Here is a 17,505-nt window from a genome sequence, read left to right as displayed (position 1 = left end):
CTGTACTAGCAGAAAAGTGAAAGAGAGCCGGTATGCAGTCAACCCAATTCCTTTTTGGTATGAATCTACAACATGAAAGCTCCCCATCTTCCCTCACACACAAAAGGAATGGCTATTCCTGTAAACACCACACCCATACAATCAAATGTGCCTCAAGGCAGAGGGCAAGATACAAGTTGGGATGTAGTGGAGGAGCTTTATTTAGCATCAAGCAGTCTCACTACAGCAAGGTCTACACAACAGATACCAAGTATGTTACATTTTCCAACATCTTTATAAGCACAAAAATTTCTTTTCCCTTCTTTACAAAATAGCTGAAATGGATTACCCAAACATGTTCAATAGTTACAATTTGTAACTTACAAATTACGTTTCACCAATTATTACATCTATGGCACTGAAGTTAGAAACAAACCTTCTAATTCCACTATTGAACATTTGGTTCCAAAGTTCTTCTGAGGCTGTTTTTCTGGCTTTATTGGAGACCAGCTGCCATCATCCTTAAACTGAACCTCAGTAGCATCTTCACACTCCTTCAATATATCTAAAAACAGCCTAGAAAAGTCAAAGCATGTTCATTCTTCAAGCAATCTTCTTTTACAATTATCAGCATCATCCCAACTCTACTTTGACGAGGACAGCGGTGTTTTTTTTCTAGTTATGGCAGGGTACACAAAAAGGTACACATAATGTTTAGAATTATCCCAGGTAAGGATGCTACCATTTTTGAGGATCTAATTAGAGAAGTAAAAAGCAGATGTAAACTCATCCTCTTATGACAGAGATCACTCTATACCTTGGGCAAGGTAGGGCAGGTCAAACAAAATAATATTTCCACAAATTCAACCAGAATTTACCAATTCAAAACTGTTTCAAACAATTACTACTTAGTTTTGCACCATATTTTTGCTTCTCCCTTAAAGACATCAAATTGAAAATAACCAACAGCAAGACATGTTGTTCTACATTGACTTCCATCTTTTAAAATGGTCAGATCTGAGATACAAAAGTCAAATGAAACAATCATAATTATCATCATCAATTAGAATAAAGGTAATGCAATAAGTACATTGGTGACACAGTGGTTAAGTTTCTGAACTAGCAACCTAGAAGCCTGGCCTAAAATCCAGAGACAAAATGACAAGATCAGTACTAGAGAGACTACTGGGGGTTATTTCCAAGTCCTAATGGGGTCGAACACTTGGTCTGCTTCCTCCACCTGACCACCAGAATTGGGCTTGATTTTTAGCTACTTTTTGTCTCATCCAGGAGATTACACAACTTTCTGCCGAGGTATGATATTTGCATTTTATGATAAAATTGACAATGCAATAATGTGGGACAGACTCGACAGATGAAGGTCTTCCCCCATTCAACCAATACACAATTAGGTAAAACAGAAGTAAAAATATTCATATCAGTAATCATGAACATAAAATTACCAAAATGTTGTAAAAAGCTGTCAAGTTCACTAATGTGCTTCAAGGAAAGAAATTGCCATCATTATTTGGCCCAGCCAATGAGCAACTCCAGACCCATCACAGTACAGTTGATTCTTAAGTGCCCTCCAAAATGTATTCATTCATCTATATCAAACCTCTACAAAGAGCAGCAAGAATAACACGAGTGGTTGACCAGATTCAACTTAGCCACTGTACACGTCAGTTGTAGATCCAGCCTATTCAACCATGCAAAGACCTCCTTACCGTCACCTGGAACCTTTGTATCAAAAGTGAAAGAGCTGTCCCTCAGGTTAGTCAAGCATATGCCTGACATACTTAAGCAAAATTGCACTTTTCAAACTCTTCAATCACCATTCCTGATATGACCTGTACCAATGCCAGAGCAGACCCACCACAAATGGTGGCACAATGGCAAACAAATCAGTGATATAATAATAGAATTGCTAGGAAAGAATAATAGAACAGAACCAATGAGGATTTATGAAAGGAAAACCATGTTTGACTAATCTGCTGTAGTTTTGAGAATGTGACTAGTAGAACAGATAAAGGGGAACAAGTGGATGTGGTTTTCTAGTTTTTTGGAAGGTGTACTGACAAAAAAAACCATAGTAAAAAGACTAGCCCTACAGATGAATGAATCATAAATGGAAGGAAACGTAAACAATGTATACACAATAGATTAGTGTATACACTTTTCATTATTCCCTATATCCTATGAACCATAAGTAGGTAAGCGAAGCTCACAGGAATGCTCCATAAGCTCAACCAATGGAGAGTTAAAAATGTCAGGAATACAGCGAACTAAATACCTTGGTGGAATGAATCAGTGAGAGAAAGAGAAATGACATATCCATAAAGGATCTTGTCCAATTTTCTACTAATAATGAATTTCTCCCCTTTCTCTTTTTCTAGTATTTCTCTGTGGGGTAATCAGTGAGGCTGCAGTGAAATAGCTCACGATAAACGGATGACCACACACAGAAGCTTCACTTCAACTGAGTCAAAACTGTAACCCAGCTGAACTACTGCTTCGCAGCCTTCCATTGATCTGCTCTTTCTGACAGCCCCCACTAAATCAGTGCCTGTGGAAAGTAAAGCCACAAAAGTCCCACCTGGTGCTGATGGGTTAGAGATGCTTTGTCCAACTGCCTCCCGACCTGAAGCTGGTCACGCAAGAGGTACAGTCTGTTTGGACAATGAGAAGATGCACATAGAAGCGTTAACATATTCTTTTTTTGCAGGGGGGGGGGGGAGGTGGAGGGAAAACTTGGTTTATCCATTTCATCAGAAAGCCCAATCAAACAGCCAGTGTGAAACCAGAGGCACATCAATAACAATACTCACTGATCTACAAACAACAGTTCATAAGGGGCTGGCTTGTCACACACAGGACACATCCATGTAGGCTTTTTTTCATTCATCTGAATATAAAGAGCTGCATCAAAACACTGTAAATGTGTGCAGGTAATCCCACGGCAGGGCACTGAAAGGCGCATCTTGCCAAGCTGTTAAGCAACAAAATTAGAAAAAGATTAGAAATGGGTTCCCTTTTATTAACACTAGTAAGGTTCAATAAAAACATTTTTGAACTCCTTCATCCCCTTGCCTGGCTTCATTTCCTGGGATTAGGTCTAGCACTGCCCCATTCCTAGAACATCTATCTATGCACTGGCAGAAAACGTTGCAGTTATGAGCATAGATCGGATGGGCTGGATTTCTTTTCCTTGGAGTGGAGGAGGCCGAGGGGAGACCTGATGAAGGTACACAAAATTGAGGGGCATAGTTAGGGTAAATGCTGATTTTCGGTCAGCAAACACACACAAATTCAGAGCAGGTAGCGGCCTCTTGGTCCCTTTAACCTGCTCCGTCATTTAATAAGATTTTGGGTGAACTGATCATTCCAGTCTACCAGATCCTTCAGGTCATAATGCTGTATGCACTCTAACCTTGGTCATAACGTTTCGTCTACCCTGACCTTCAACACTGGGTTGTGTGCTCAGTCCCCTGCTCTACTCCCTGTATATCCATGACTGTGTGCCCAGATACAGTGCAAACTTGATCTTTAAGTTTGCCGATGATACTACCGCTATTGACTGGATCAACAAAAGCAATGAGACAGTGTACAGGAAAGAGATTGTGAACTTTGTGCCACGGTGTCAGAACAACAACCTTGCCTTTAATGTCAACAAGACGAAAGAGTTGGTTGTTGACCCAAGGAAGTGGGGTTGGGTGGGTTGATGAACAGTGTGAACCCTGCCCTTATCAAATGAGTTGCTGCAGAGATGGCTGACAGCTTCAAGTTCCTTGCCATCCATATCACCAGCAACCTCACCTGATCCCTTCACATTGATGCTGTGATCAAGAAAGTGGATCAGCATATTTGTTTTCTGAGGCGTCTGAGAAGATTCAGCTTGTCCACAAGGATACTCCTGAATTTTTACAGATGCGCAATAGAAAGTCTCCTGACAGGTTGCATCTCAGCCTGGCACAACAACTGCTCTGCTTTGGACTGTTGGAACCTGCCAAGAGTTGAGCCCACTCCATCACAGGCTTGTCACTTCCTTCCATCCAGTCCACCTACAAGGTGCATTGCTTCAGGAAGGCTAATAGTATAGTCAAGGACATCTGCCACCCTGATCATTCCCTTTTCTCTCTTCTACCTTCTGGGAGAAGATACAGGAGCTTGAAAGCCAGGATATCCAGACTTAAGAACAACTTCTTCCCCACTGCAATCAGACTTCTGAACCAATTGCCTCTTTCACATCCCCTTCCTAGTGGTGCTGTCATGTTCTTGGACTCTTAACTCTACCTCTCTCGGTTATTCTGTTATCACTTTAGCATTTCTTTTTGCACTACTTCAGATCTGCACTACTATCTTTGCACCATTCTGTTGTTTTGCGTTTGTCATTGTACTTATTAATGTCAAGTACACTGTTTACTCTGTGAAATTCATGCCAACAAGAAATTTCATTGCACCCTGGTTTATTAACTAAGCCATGGTAACCTCTCACCCCTTGCTTTTCAAGGGCCTCACTCCCTCTGCCTTAAAAATATTCAAAGAACTTGGCTCCCCCCATCCTTTCAATGATTTCCAAAGAAAAGTATATTCTTGATTACGCTGAATTCTATCTTTACAAAGGAGTGCAAAATGAAAAAGGATTGCTCCCAATCCAAGTCACACATAACTGTTACAAATACTGTTTTTAGTATTAGAGGAAGTATTTCGCTTTTACTAGAAAATTTTTCAGAGATGCTGTCACAGGAACAAATACTTACGCTACACATGAGAGAGACACGAAGACCAGTTGTGGTAACATCATTATCAGGTTCCAGTCGAAGCTTTTTGCGAACTTTAGTGAAGAAAAAAGGATAATTTATTTTACCAAAACCGTTTAACAAGAACAAAACTGTAATTATCCTTGCTTAAACCAAGAAGCTGGTAGTTTATTGCAGCAGTGCTCCTAGTATAATGAGCCTTTTTTAGTAAGATCAAAGTCCAATACAACTTAATTCAACTATTGCGCAAACCTAATATATTGGGACTAAATACTTACTTAATTCCCTGGAAATTTCAGAGGCTCTGGTTTCATTTGCTTGAAGTTTGTGCAGTAATTCTGAAACTCTGTGCTGCCTTACCAGGTATAATACCACAGAATATCGCTAAAAGAAATAACCAAAGAGGACAGTTATATTCTCTGAACAGATACAAATCTGCTGCAAAGCAAATCCTGATTTTATACCTACATAAGACAAAGTATCACTTACAATACTAGAAGCGGGCAGTACTGTCACCAAAGCATTGATTCTAAATGGTCACATTGTGTGTAATCATACCTTAGCAAAATGGCCCCAAAATACATTTAAGTAGTTAGCTCCACGAGATGTCAGATTGAGAAGAGGTGTAACATCAATGGGTCGACAAGGTCTTTTTGGTTCTACTCCAGGCTTATTTGATGAAAAGTAACTCTTAAATGAAAAATACAGGAGGATTAAAATAAAATCTGGCAATAAAATTCAAAGCCAACCAACATTATCAATTAAAGCAATTGACATTCAAGCTACTTCTAGCCTTCAAAAGATCTAAACCTTAAGCCAAAAGGGTCAGTCATAACACTTTTTCCCTCCCAGGTTGTTGAGACATTGCCTTCAAAGTTTGTTCCCAAGGAGGAAGGTGAGGAAGAAGTGAAAATCTAAAAAAAATGGACTGTCCTCATTTCTGGTTCAACAGTAGAGGCAATCCTCCACAAAAAGAGAACCTTCCTAAGTCGAGGTCACGAATGATCAGAGAGATCTGGACAGCAATGAAACAGGAGAGGAACAACATAATAAAGTGAATAACTTAGTGGAACATTGTTTGCTCTTCAAAAAGAGCTCATGAGTCTGTGTCAATTTTAGACCAAAGGTCACACTTTTGTCTGACTGCAATGGCTTCCCTTTTCTGGATGCTCACTAGACAAACGGAATATCATAATCACTTGCAAGTGGGATTCTGGCACCAGAGTGATGATTCTTCTTTGTTGTATCAAAGTAAACCTTATTTATCACCAGAGGAAAAAAAGTTTTCCTTTTCTCGTCTTCATAATTAGTAACAATAGGACATTGAACAGCATCTATATGCAAACTCAATAAGTTCGATTCTGTTGTCAAATATAGATTTTAAATCAACAGTAGCCAAGAGTCAATAAAGGCTTTGTCTCCTATACCACATTTCCTGTAATTAGAGATTATCCCCCTTCCACCACAAACAGCAGTTAGTTGGTTAACTCCACAATAAACCACTGAAAGTCACGATGGGAAATTTAAACTTTCTGATAACTTAACCATGACTATTAGCTCAGTTGGTAGTACCAGAGAAAAACACTGTAGTTAACGTGCCTTTATTTTATTGTGTGTAGAATAACCTGCTACAGCAATGAAGAATCATTGAGCTAGAAAAAAAATTAAACATTCCACCCACTAATTGAAAATTCGTGCCTGAATGACATGCTCATGCAAGTTAATTTTCTTCAACTTCTTTGTCTTTCCTATTTATCTCTTCTGCAGCCATTGATGCCTGCTCGGATGTAGTTTCACTGTTTAGGTCTTCTCTTGAAGTCTCACCTACTCAGCAATTTTCATTCATGAGCCTACAAGTTTTGACTGTTTAGATATTCACTTGGGTTGTTTTTCTGTAACACAGCCTGAGCCCTTTCAAAAGTGCCTAAAATGGTGAAATACCATGCAAATTACCCATGGAATTTACTAAATGCCATTTCCAATTCTGTTTCTTCGAACATCCCACCTGCACCTCTTCATATGATTTATACTGGTCTTATTGTCTACCAGTCTACAATAGCTGTTAATGACATTTTAGCAGAAATGTCATCCCTCATCTCAATTAGCCTTAACAATGAGCTGTGATTTATAAATATTAGGTAAAAGCCCACAGGCACAATTTTGTTTTGAAATATCAGGATTCATCCATGTGCATACCAGATAAGAATCCACACTGATAAAAATAAATCATTGGTCAACTCTGGATATTTTTTCTAAATCATTTTCTATTCATTCTGACATAAGGGAGGGTAAAAAGCATTACTTATGCACCTTCAATGTTATTGTGTAATCTAGTGTCGGTTTAAAAATCACAAACAATGCTCTCACTTGGAACTTAACTGGAAACTTGTTTAATTATCAAAATTCAGCCAAATGTATCATTACTTCAGAATGATGTCATAGCTAATTTAAAATTCCTACGACACTGATGAATAGCACGAGAGTTTAGCAACTGACTCTCACTGGAGACAATAAGTAAATCCACCACTTTTGTTGCTGACATAAAAATTGCAAATCCTTTACTGTAAGATTTTAGAATCACAAAGCTAAAAATTATAGGAATACCTTTCTAGAAATTCTATGGAAAACTGCGTATTAGAAGCTGAAGCAGAACTCAAAGCCTTTCCAATCAGTGAAATGCCACTTAATAGTATCATCAATTTTAAGCCTGTTCACATCTAGGATGTAGATCTCTCTAAGACCACCTTTGTCCATCCTTGTCGTTTGTGTTTGTTGGTCAGACCAAGCACAAAATACAGTGTTCATAACTGTTGAAGCTCAATCATCTAGGTTTCAGGGCATCAATGCAAGAGAGTTTGTCAGGTCAGGGCACCGATGCCTCCAGCCACATCATTAATCTCTCCATCATTAAGGCAACATCAGATGAGCTGAGGGGAGTTGGTGATGTTCACAGACAATTGTGAAATGTTTAGCTCTGCTTACAACTTCCTCTAATTAAGCAGTCCAGCATGCAGCAAGACGTGAACAACAAACATGGGCTGATAAATGCATTTACTAATGCAAGAGTAGCAGGCTATCACTTCTCCATGACATTTAGTAACATCTCCCACAGTCAACACCTTGACAGTGAGGTGAATAACCTATAACCAGAAACCTTACAGGATCAGCCACATAAACAGTGTAGCTATAAGCACAAGTCAGAAGCTGGGCAACTTATCTCCCAGCTCCCCAAAGATATTTCACAAGCCACGTCAGGAATATGGAGTATTTTTCACTCGCCTGTAACAAAAGTCAAAGGCATTACAGTATCCAGGACTAAGCATCCTAACTGACCACTTGTGCACTGTGGTTGCAGTACGTACCACCTGGAAAATCCCCTACAACAGCATGACAAAGATTCTTCACTACATTTTCCAAGTGCACAACCTTCATTGTGCAGAAGAACAAAGGTAGTAGGCATATAGGAATACCACTACTGGCAACTTCTCCTCAGAATCAGAGTCCCATATTATTCTGATTTAGAAATATAATTCCCATCCCTACATCCTTACAGGTTCAAAATTCTGGAAAGCCTAACAACATTATGGGAGCACCTTCACCACAAAGATCATAGCGAACCTCTACCTTTTCCAAGGACAATTAAAGATGGGCTTTAGCTGCTGGCCTTCCCAACACATCCACATCTTGGGAATGTAAGAAAATACCTTTTCAGTTGCCTGGTCAGAAAATTGCCATTGGGTGTGCATGTTCATTACTAACTTAAAAATAAAAACAAATAAAAAGGCTAGCTGGAACCGGGAGAATTGCAGAACAAATATGAACTTAAACAGGTAAATGCAAGATAGCAGCATAAGCTACAGTTATAAACTGGCCATGGCTTTATTTCAAAATCTGCTAGGTTTCATTCCACTGTTACTAACAGATTGCTTTTATTCTATTACTTTTACCAATTTTTTTTTTAAAAAGTAAATAGACTTACAAAATAAAGAGTTACTACTTTGTTAAAATTCTACTACCGGTTGTGAAATTTTCTTTTCTCCCACACAAGAAGATGACAATAGCTTACCGTGAAAGGACACACTCTTGAGTTTACTTTTACTGACAGGTAGGGAGGATACTGGTCTTCCTGAATAAATTCTGTATCTGTGTGACAAATCCTTAAAAATGAAGTAACATATATATTCTGGGTTAATTGAGGAAAAAAAATCTTACAACTGCTTCTACTGTCATGCCTTTTTTCCCCCCAAGAGTATTAACTATACAATCTAGCCGTTTTCAATGCCATTGTCAGATGACAAGTGGTGCTGTTCCAATATTAGTTCCATCTTTGCTAGGATTCTAATTATGTTATTGTGTTACCAGTTGTCTCCAGCAATCAACAAGAGGAATTTACCTATTAGAACACAATTTTTCTCAACAAATCCATGCTTTACTACTGCTTACTGAGAAAAATCAAAATATTTTCCCTTTTTTTGTAGTACATTGAATTTCTGATTGCAGCATATATCCATTTACAAGGTGTGGGCAAAGGAGAAAAAGGAGACAAAAATAGCTAGTGTAGAAAAATGTGGAAGTCTGACCATTATCCCATGTAGCTTTTTTGGTGTAATGCTCAACTAAGCACTTGACATTTAAAAAGTTATCTTAATTCTTATCTACAATAAACAACCAGGATTTAATTTAACACTGGCTTCACATACTGCAAACAGACTGCCTTTAGTTGCTACTAGTCTCAATCACTTCCGTGCAGGATCAGTACATTTAAATCAAGACTTACAATATAGTCATTCCAAATCTTTTTTGGAATACAAGGTTCCCAAATATTAGTACTTATGAGCACAAAGAAATTCTAAAAATCTGTTCTGCACAGCACAAACACTACAAGCTTTAGCTGTTCATTACCTTTATTACATAAACGAAATTGAACCACCCCTAAAATGGGTAACGCATATATTGCTACATTAGAAAATGTGTACACTTTCTATAGTACCCGAAAACAGAAAATGCTGGAAATATTCAATGGGTTAGGCAATATCTCTGGAGAGAGAAACAGATGACCTTCCATTGACCTGAGATGTTAACTTTCTTTCTTGCTACAGGTGCTACCTGCCGAGTATTTCCAGCATTTTTGTTTTCATTTCAAATTTCCAGCATCTGCAGATTTTTTTTATTTTTCTGTTATACTTGCTGTATTACACTATTGATTAAACTCCATTATAATAAAACAGTGCAACCGTTCATGAAGAAGTGATTATAATTAGTTTCTTTCACTTGTTCTTCACACACTGGTAGGAATGCCCAAAGAATGCATCCACTGTGAGCTGAGCTGTCTGCTTTTCAACAGGTAATGCATTTGTCACCACTCAGGACTTGTCACCACTGACTTACCTGGTCTCTTTCTGGTATTATTTTAGATTTCCAGCATCTGTAGCTTTTATTTGAAATTTTCATTTACCTTGCCTCCAACACATTTGTGGGAAAACCCAGAGAGGTTATAACAAATATCCTGTTCCATCAGAAGGATAAGCACAAGACATAATGGCAGCACCTTTAGTGCAGGAACTGGCAGCTGCTAGACTACATCATTATTTGAGAAAGGGGTGGTAAAGATGACCTCATCGCCCTTGCCATGGCACACACTGAAAACTACTGGACTGTCCACCGCCTAACCCACGTGATTATCTCTGTCAACTTGGCTCAAAATATCATGGATACCAGCAGAGTTGCTGCCAGAAGATCAATGTTGAAGCCCTTAAGGACAGACATAAAAAGGTAGCTCATATTAGGCAGCACCTCATGGGTGACCCATCATCTCCCAGCTTAAGGGAGCCACAGTGTGTCCACAACTTGTGGGCTGCCTGCAAGTCCACCATAATCAGCCTGTGATGACACATTTGACTCCTTAGCAAGAACAACCAATACTAGTTTGATGAGAGTGACCAAATGATCAAAGAGTTAATTATCAGTAAATGTAGAGCTTTCCTGGATTAGAAGCTCCACTGTACCTCAAGGTGAAAGAAACAGACCTGTAGGCAAAGGTCCAGCAGAAAATCTGATGTAGAACAGGTGGTGGATTGAGAAAGTGCAGGAGGCTCAGCAACTTGCTGATAGCCATGATGTGTGTGGGTTCTTCAGCACTATCCAGACCATCCACGGGCCAAACATCCAAGGCCTAGAGCTAAAAATAGAGACAAGCTTATCATGGACAGAGAGGCAGTCAATGCCTGCCAAAAGGAACACTTTGAAGATCTCATGTATAACTTTGCCTTTGACATGAGCATCCTTGATGCCATCCCACAGCAAACTATTCTGTCCAACCTTGCTGCAACAAGAAGTCCATACCCCAACTAAAAAAAAACAAGGCCTCAGGAGTAACATTTGTGACTGGCTTCAGTCACGAGTACAATCTCATTGTCCACATCTGGGAAGAGGATTTACCAGGGATCTCAGAGATGCCATACTTATGCCCATCTTAAAAGAAATTAGTCTGACTGTGGCAAATGTAGAGTAATCTTCCTGCTGTCTGCCATAGAGAAGATCATCACCAGGGTCCTCCTCAACTGAAGATCAACACCTTAGACCTGGCACAAAACTTATGGTATGCTGCGCCACAGAATCCCTGCCAACCTCCCCCTGCCAGTGTGCTTCAGAGACCTCAAGGTACTTACACCAGGCACTTCAAAGCACTGGAATATTACCAGTAAATACTGTCATTGCAAAATAATCCAAATTCACTACATAGATGAGCAAATCAACACTGTTCTCTCGAGCCAAGATGTCCAGAACAGTCAGCTTCATTGGGCAGTTCATGTCAATTACATGCCCAATACCAGATTCCTGAAACAGAGACACCATTCTGTGCTGAGAAGAGGTTATCAGATGGACAAAGGAAAAGATTCAAGGATGTACTCAAAGCCTCCTTGAAATAAAATGCATTATTCCCACGGACTCTTGGGAATCCCTGGCCCACGATTACTCAAAGTGGAAAGACACATTCAGGCTTGAAAATCTTGAGCCATGCATTGGGAGCAAACGGATGTGTAATTGGCAGAAGCAGCACACCGTCTCACAGACTTCCCTGCCACCCATGGAAGAATCTGTAGATCTTACCTTGGCCTTATTGGTTACCTCAGAACCCACAAAACCAGAGGATGCAAGTCAGCCTCTACAACAAGGGTCTGCCTAAAAATAACAACCTGCACAGTGATGTGTAAAGTAATAAAGGTAGATGCTGGAATTGATTTACTGGGTGTGGATTTTAAACCAGACTCCTCACCCCAAGTTCAGATTTCACTTAGGTGGTGAAAGGATTTTGTCTCACAAATGCCTTCAAAGTGGAATCTCTACAATTACAACTTGATGTTTTAACTTTGGAGGTGGGATAATTAAAGGCTGCATGTACGTAAATTCTGCATCACATATGCAACAAATTTTGCTTTACCATAAAAGTGAATTTTTAAAATGCAGATCAGTGGAACCATCTGAAGGATCCAGAGATTGCAGCAGGATCCAGCAGGTGGCATTTTAATTGCGAGAAAACTACACGCCATGTACTGCTTTACATCTTGTTGACCTGCAACTGGGGCACATTTGAAATAACAGCCAATTTAACATTAAAAGTACCAACACTGATGAAAACACAGATTTTGAGACGTTTTGCTTTTTAAAAATACACATTTTCATGGCTAGGGTAAGCTCTTCTGACAATTCTAGAGGTAAGAGGAAGAATACTGATGAATCAGTACCGTTTTTTCATTTTTTAGGATTGACAAATTGAGAATTTACCTCTTATTTAACTTTGCAGAGTAGGAGTCCACAGCATTTTGTTCCACAGAACTTCACTCCAGTTAGATTACAACCTATCATCGTTCTGCAGGAATTGGTCTGAAACCACACATGACCAACAGGATTCATTCTTCAACCATTGTTTAATGCTTATAGATGCCCGCTAGGAACTTAAATTTGATTTCAGTTTAAAGTCAAATTCAAAGTTGTTTAAGGAACTACTTAAAATACTCAGCATAATAATCGAAATATAATTACATTATACATGATTTGAAATCCTTTGAGTTGATCCCACTTCCTTCTTAGTGCTATTGGAGATGGACTGCTGACCCAGCCATGAAATTACAGCACAGATCTGAGACCAAATTTACATTATCCCAAAAAAATGGCAGCGCATCATCAGACCAAGAGGAATTGCCTGTTACAAGCCTGTAAGTCCTATAATGTAATGTTGTTGCTTAGTCATAGTAATGAATCTGTATCAATTGGTTTGCAGAGACAGGAGGGAAAGAAATCCCTCTGATGCAGTGGAACCTGGAGCAGAAGTCTTCCGCTCTGCCCACCATGTTTTACTTCTCCATTTATTCAAACCAAAATTTTCCAAGAGAAATTTCTCATATGCATTTAAATGAATTATTGTTTCTACTGTTGCCCTTGGAATTGTGCTCCACAGATTGACTACTCACTGAAATATTTCTGCAGATTAATTTTGAATTCTCCCCATTCAAAAATCCCTCAATTCTCTGGACAATGGGATATATAGCTCAACATGCTTTACATTGGTTTCTAGAACCTGAAAAATAGCATAATTTCATCTCTCAATCATCGTGGAGAACATGACCAGATCCTTATAATCAAACCTCTTTATTCTTACATCAAAGTGTACTTACAAAATGTTGCAAATGCTGGAAATATTGCATTTAAACAGAGAAGTGCTGGAAATGCTCAGAAACAGGCAGCATCGATGGAAGGAGAAACAGATTTAATGTTTCGGGTCAATGACTTATCATTAGAAGAGTTCTGATGAAAGGTCAACAACCTGAAATGTCAAATGTTTCCACAGATGCTGTTTGATCCACTGAGCAATTGTGGCAATTCCTTCTCTAATACCAAAATCCAAAGCTAATCTAAGATTCAAAAGCTTTTAGATAGATACTTTGCATATAAAAATCACATTCAATAAATTAAAATACATGCCAAAAATCCACCATCATTCCAATTGTTGAGATACCATTAGATCATTAAGATGCCATGCACATCTATAACGCAAGAACATCAATAGCTCCTGTGCCTATGATTATCTTTGAAATATTTCATATATCTTTGCAATTCCACCATCATCCCCTCAGTATTAATCAGCAAGCTTCAAAACCTGGGCCTCTGTACCTCCCTCTGCAACTGGATCCTCTACTTCCTTATCAGGAGACCACAGTCAGTGCGGTCGGTAACGACATCTCCTCCTCGCTGACAATCAACACGGGCGCACCTCAAGGATGCGTGCTTAGCACGCTGCTCTACTGTCTGCATGCATGACTGTGTGGCCAAGCACAGCTCAAACCCATCTATAAATAAATTCACTGATGACACTGCTGTTGTTGGTAGAATCTCAGATGGCAGCGAGGGAGCGTACAGGAGTGAGATAGATCGGCTAATTGAGTGGTGTCGCCAACAACAATCCCGCACTTGATGTCAGCAAGACCAAGGAATTGATTGTGGACTTCAGGAAGGGGAAGTTGGGAGAACACACACCAGTCCTCATTGAGCGGTCAGCGGTGGAAAGGGTGAGCAGCTTCAAGTTCCTGGCTCTCAATATCTCTGAGATCTATCCTGGGCCCAACACATTGATGCAATCACAAAGAAAGCATGCCAGCGGCTCTTCTTCAATAGGAGTTTGAGGAGATTTGGTATGTCACCAAAGACTCTTGCAAATTTTGATAGATGTATGGTGGAGATCATTCTGACTGGATGCATCAAAGCTTGGTATGAATGCTCCAAAGCACAGGATTGCAAGAGGCTGCAAAGGGTCGTAGGCTCAGCCAGCTCCATCAGGGGCACAACCCTTCCCACCATCGAGGACATCTTCAAGAGGGAGTGCCTCAAGAAGGCAGAATCCATCACTAAGGACTCTCACCATCTGGGACATGGCCTCTTCTTGTTACCTCCATTGGGGAGGAGGTACAGGAGTCTGAAGACCCACAGTCAGCAATTTAGGAACAGCTTCTTCCCCTCCACTATTAGGTTTCTGAACGGTCCACGAACACTACCTCATTATTCCTTTTTTTGCACTATTTATTTTGTAATTTATAGTAATTTTATGTCTTTGCACTGTACTGCTGATGCAAAACAACAAATTTCATGACATACAAGTCAGTGATAATAAACCTGATTCTGACTCCAAGCTATGTTCTTCTGTAAATTGTGTACCACTTACCTTAACTGAACTTGAACTGACTGCACACCATTTTTACAGCATCTGGAGAAAAAAAAATATTTTCAATATTTTGCAATAAAAAGTTAAAAAAATGCAGACGTGTGCACAAAAATACCCATTTATTACTGTATGCACGGTTCATCTCAAAGAAGCAAACAGAATACAAAATGGACAGTCTAGGTCACCAAACTCGGATCATTCATGGGCATATTTCGTTCAACCTGTGATAATCAGAAGTGACTGTCACAGATTTCTCATGTCTGCAATAAGTTAGAGATTATGACCTTGAACACTGCTGCTTTAAACCAGTCCAGATAAAGGCAAAGCAACATTATATTTTTAAAATATCTTGGCAACAGCTGCAGACTCCCAGTTCACAATTTTCCACTAGATGTAACAGAAATTGCTGGTTAAAGTACACTCCAGAACAAATGAAGTTATTTCTTTGCAAAATTCAGATTTGCTAATAAAGAAAAATACATCCAAAGTTTAGGCAGATAATACACACTGCCTAAGAATCTTAATAATGAGTAGTGAGCCATTTATAACTATTAGCTTAATGATTATTCCTTACTTAGTAAGAGCCACCATAATCTGATTTTCATATTCCTTATTAATGGAGGACAAGCAAGGTAGGCCTCAATGACTGGAGAGTCAGAGACAGAGAAGTAAAGAAATGATGCGGAAGAAAACAAAAAAAAAGAGGGAGAGGGAGATTTAATTGTCTGAAAATCTACCTGTACTTAGTAACAAAAGCCAATTTGAAAAATATTCAAATCTAGAAACATTCCTACTTACCCAGCAACAATCTGCTCTCTCTGCTTCTCTGTTAATGTAAAACTGAACTGATTTTCCTGAATCCTCTCACTGCTGGTTGGGACTTAAGAAAAAAAAATGACAATAATTAAAATTATTTCACACTGCAATCAAAGCTAAAAAGAAATTGAGCATTCCTGGATGTAATTATATATCCTTCTTTTATATATACATTCTTAGAGTGAATTCCAGTTCTCAAATGTATCAAGGTGCCAATTTCCCAAGAAATAGTAGGAATTCCATATTACTATTGTAAAAGTCTATTACAAATGATTTACTGAAACCATCAAACAATTACAGTGGATAACTACTTATGTCTTTGATAATAATCTCCTTGAACAATGACTATGAAACAGAACTTGATATGGAAGAACTACAAAAGGAAAATAAAAACCAATCAAATAATTTACTGAGCTTGAATTATTTTTAAATTTAATTGTTCAGGGTTTTCTGGGTCCTTGTTGGCAAAAAGAAAAAAAGAGTATCTTTGGTTATTGTGAAAGTGAAGTGAATGCACCAGCTTTTCTTTCTGTGATAAAATGCAGGGGATAATAATAATACAGCGTACGCAAAGACAACCACTGATGTCAGCGTTTTTACTATTCCATGTTCTCCTTTCCACACATACTCCAAACCCAGTCACATTACTAACTATTGGATCTATTAGATGCCACAAATATGTGACTACTTTAAGAATGTGGCATGTCAGTAGTACAGGAGCAAGAGATGAAATTACTGTAAAGGACTTTATGTATATTAAAAATAAACTAAATATATGCATACAAATTAGGAGGAGGAGTTGACATTCTGCTCCTCAATTCAATAAGATCATGGCTTATTGTGAATCTATCCAAGTCTGCCTTATAAAATGTTTGAGGCTGCTTCCACTGCCCTTTGAGGAAGGGAGATCCAAAGACCAACAAACAAAAGAAAAGATGCCACAACTACATCCTTGTTTTTAATCAGCAACCCAAAATTACACCTTTAAAGTCCATTTCCAGCCTGATCGGGATGTTCCAGGAGCTAACCAGCAGTTGGACTGTCATGAAGAATTCACAGCAATTTGTCATGAATCCACCAGTCTGACTTAGAAATTTAAATTTGCAACAAAATCCTCCTCACATTTTCTTTTAAGACTGAGAGGTTGAAAACTACATCCACCTACTGGTACCTAATGGAAAATTTGACAAAGTCAATAGTGTAACTAAAATAATGCAATAACTTTAAATGATGCAATGATATTTCCAAAGAGTAGAACTTGCTGCCAAGATTTCAAAATCCTTTAGGTCTATGGCAAAAATATACCTTAAGTATTTTAACTTAACATTACACAAGTGGTGGTATTGCTCTGAAGGATTAACTATTTCTCTTTCCAAAAGACAGGGAGGGGTTTGGAGGGATATGGTCCGGGTGCAGGTAAATGGGACTAGGCAGATCGGGTCGGCATGGACTAGATGAGCTGAAGGGCCTGTTTCTGTGCTGTAGTATTCGATGACTATATCTGATCTGCTGTGTGTTTTAACACGGAGAACATTGAACTTGAAGTATTTGGGTTTCATGACAACTCAAAAACCCTACAGAAGCCAAGGGACACACAATCCCATCACCACAATAAAGGTGACCTAGATGCACCATGATAGTCATCTTAGAAGTTTAGCTTTATGAAGATGCTCACGCTATTTCAGACATCCTACAAGTTGTACAAGGAATTAAAATAATATTTTTAAAATATGC

At 38.9% G+C, this 17,505-nt stretch overlaps 1 protein-coding gene across 3 annotated transcripts in view; it reads right to left on the bottom strand.

Annotated features, from left to right (window-relative positions):
• LOC127582696 (E3 SUMO-protein ligase PIAS4-like) overlaps positions 1 to 17,505 on the bottom strand; it is a 70,090-nt gene that overhangs the window by 8,632 nt on the left and 43,953 nt on the right. For 2 of the 3 annotated variants that reach the window (XM_052038256.1, XM_052038258.1), the window contains 8 exons: positions 15,754 to 15,835; positions 14,956 to 14,997; positions 8,806 to 8,896; positions 5,298 to 5,429; positions 5,018 to 5,123; positions 4,740 to 4,813; positions 2,808 to 2,968; positions 416 to 555 (listed from right to left, as the gene is read on the bottom strand). In XM_052038256.1, coding sequence (XP_051894216.1) covers positions 416 to 555; positions 2,808 to 2,968; positions 4,740 to 4,813; positions 5,018 to 5,123; positions 5,298 to 5,429; positions 8,806 to 8,896; positions 14,956 to 14,997; positions 15,754 to 15,835 — 828 coding nt within the window. Of the gene's footprint in view, positions 1 to 415; positions 556 to 2,575; positions 2,649 to 2,807; positions 2,969 to 4,739; positions 4,814 to 5,017; positions 5,124 to 5,297; positions 5,430 to 8,805; positions 8,897 to 14,955; positions 14,998 to 15,753; positions 15,836 to 17,505 lie in introns of all 3 variants that reach the window. The other variant, XR_007958155.1, reaches the window with a different exon arrangement.

The sequence above is a fragment of the Pristis pectinata genome, chromosome 24 (genome assembly GCF_009764475.1).
Source record: "Pristis pectinata isolate sPriPec2 chromosome 24, sPriPec2.1.pri, whole genome shotgun sequence".
Lineage (NCBI taxonomy): Eukaryota > Metazoa > Chordata > Chondrichthyes > Rhinopristiformes > Pristidae > Pristis > Pristis pectinata.
This window is presented reverse-complemented; position numbering and strand designations above follow the sequence as displayed.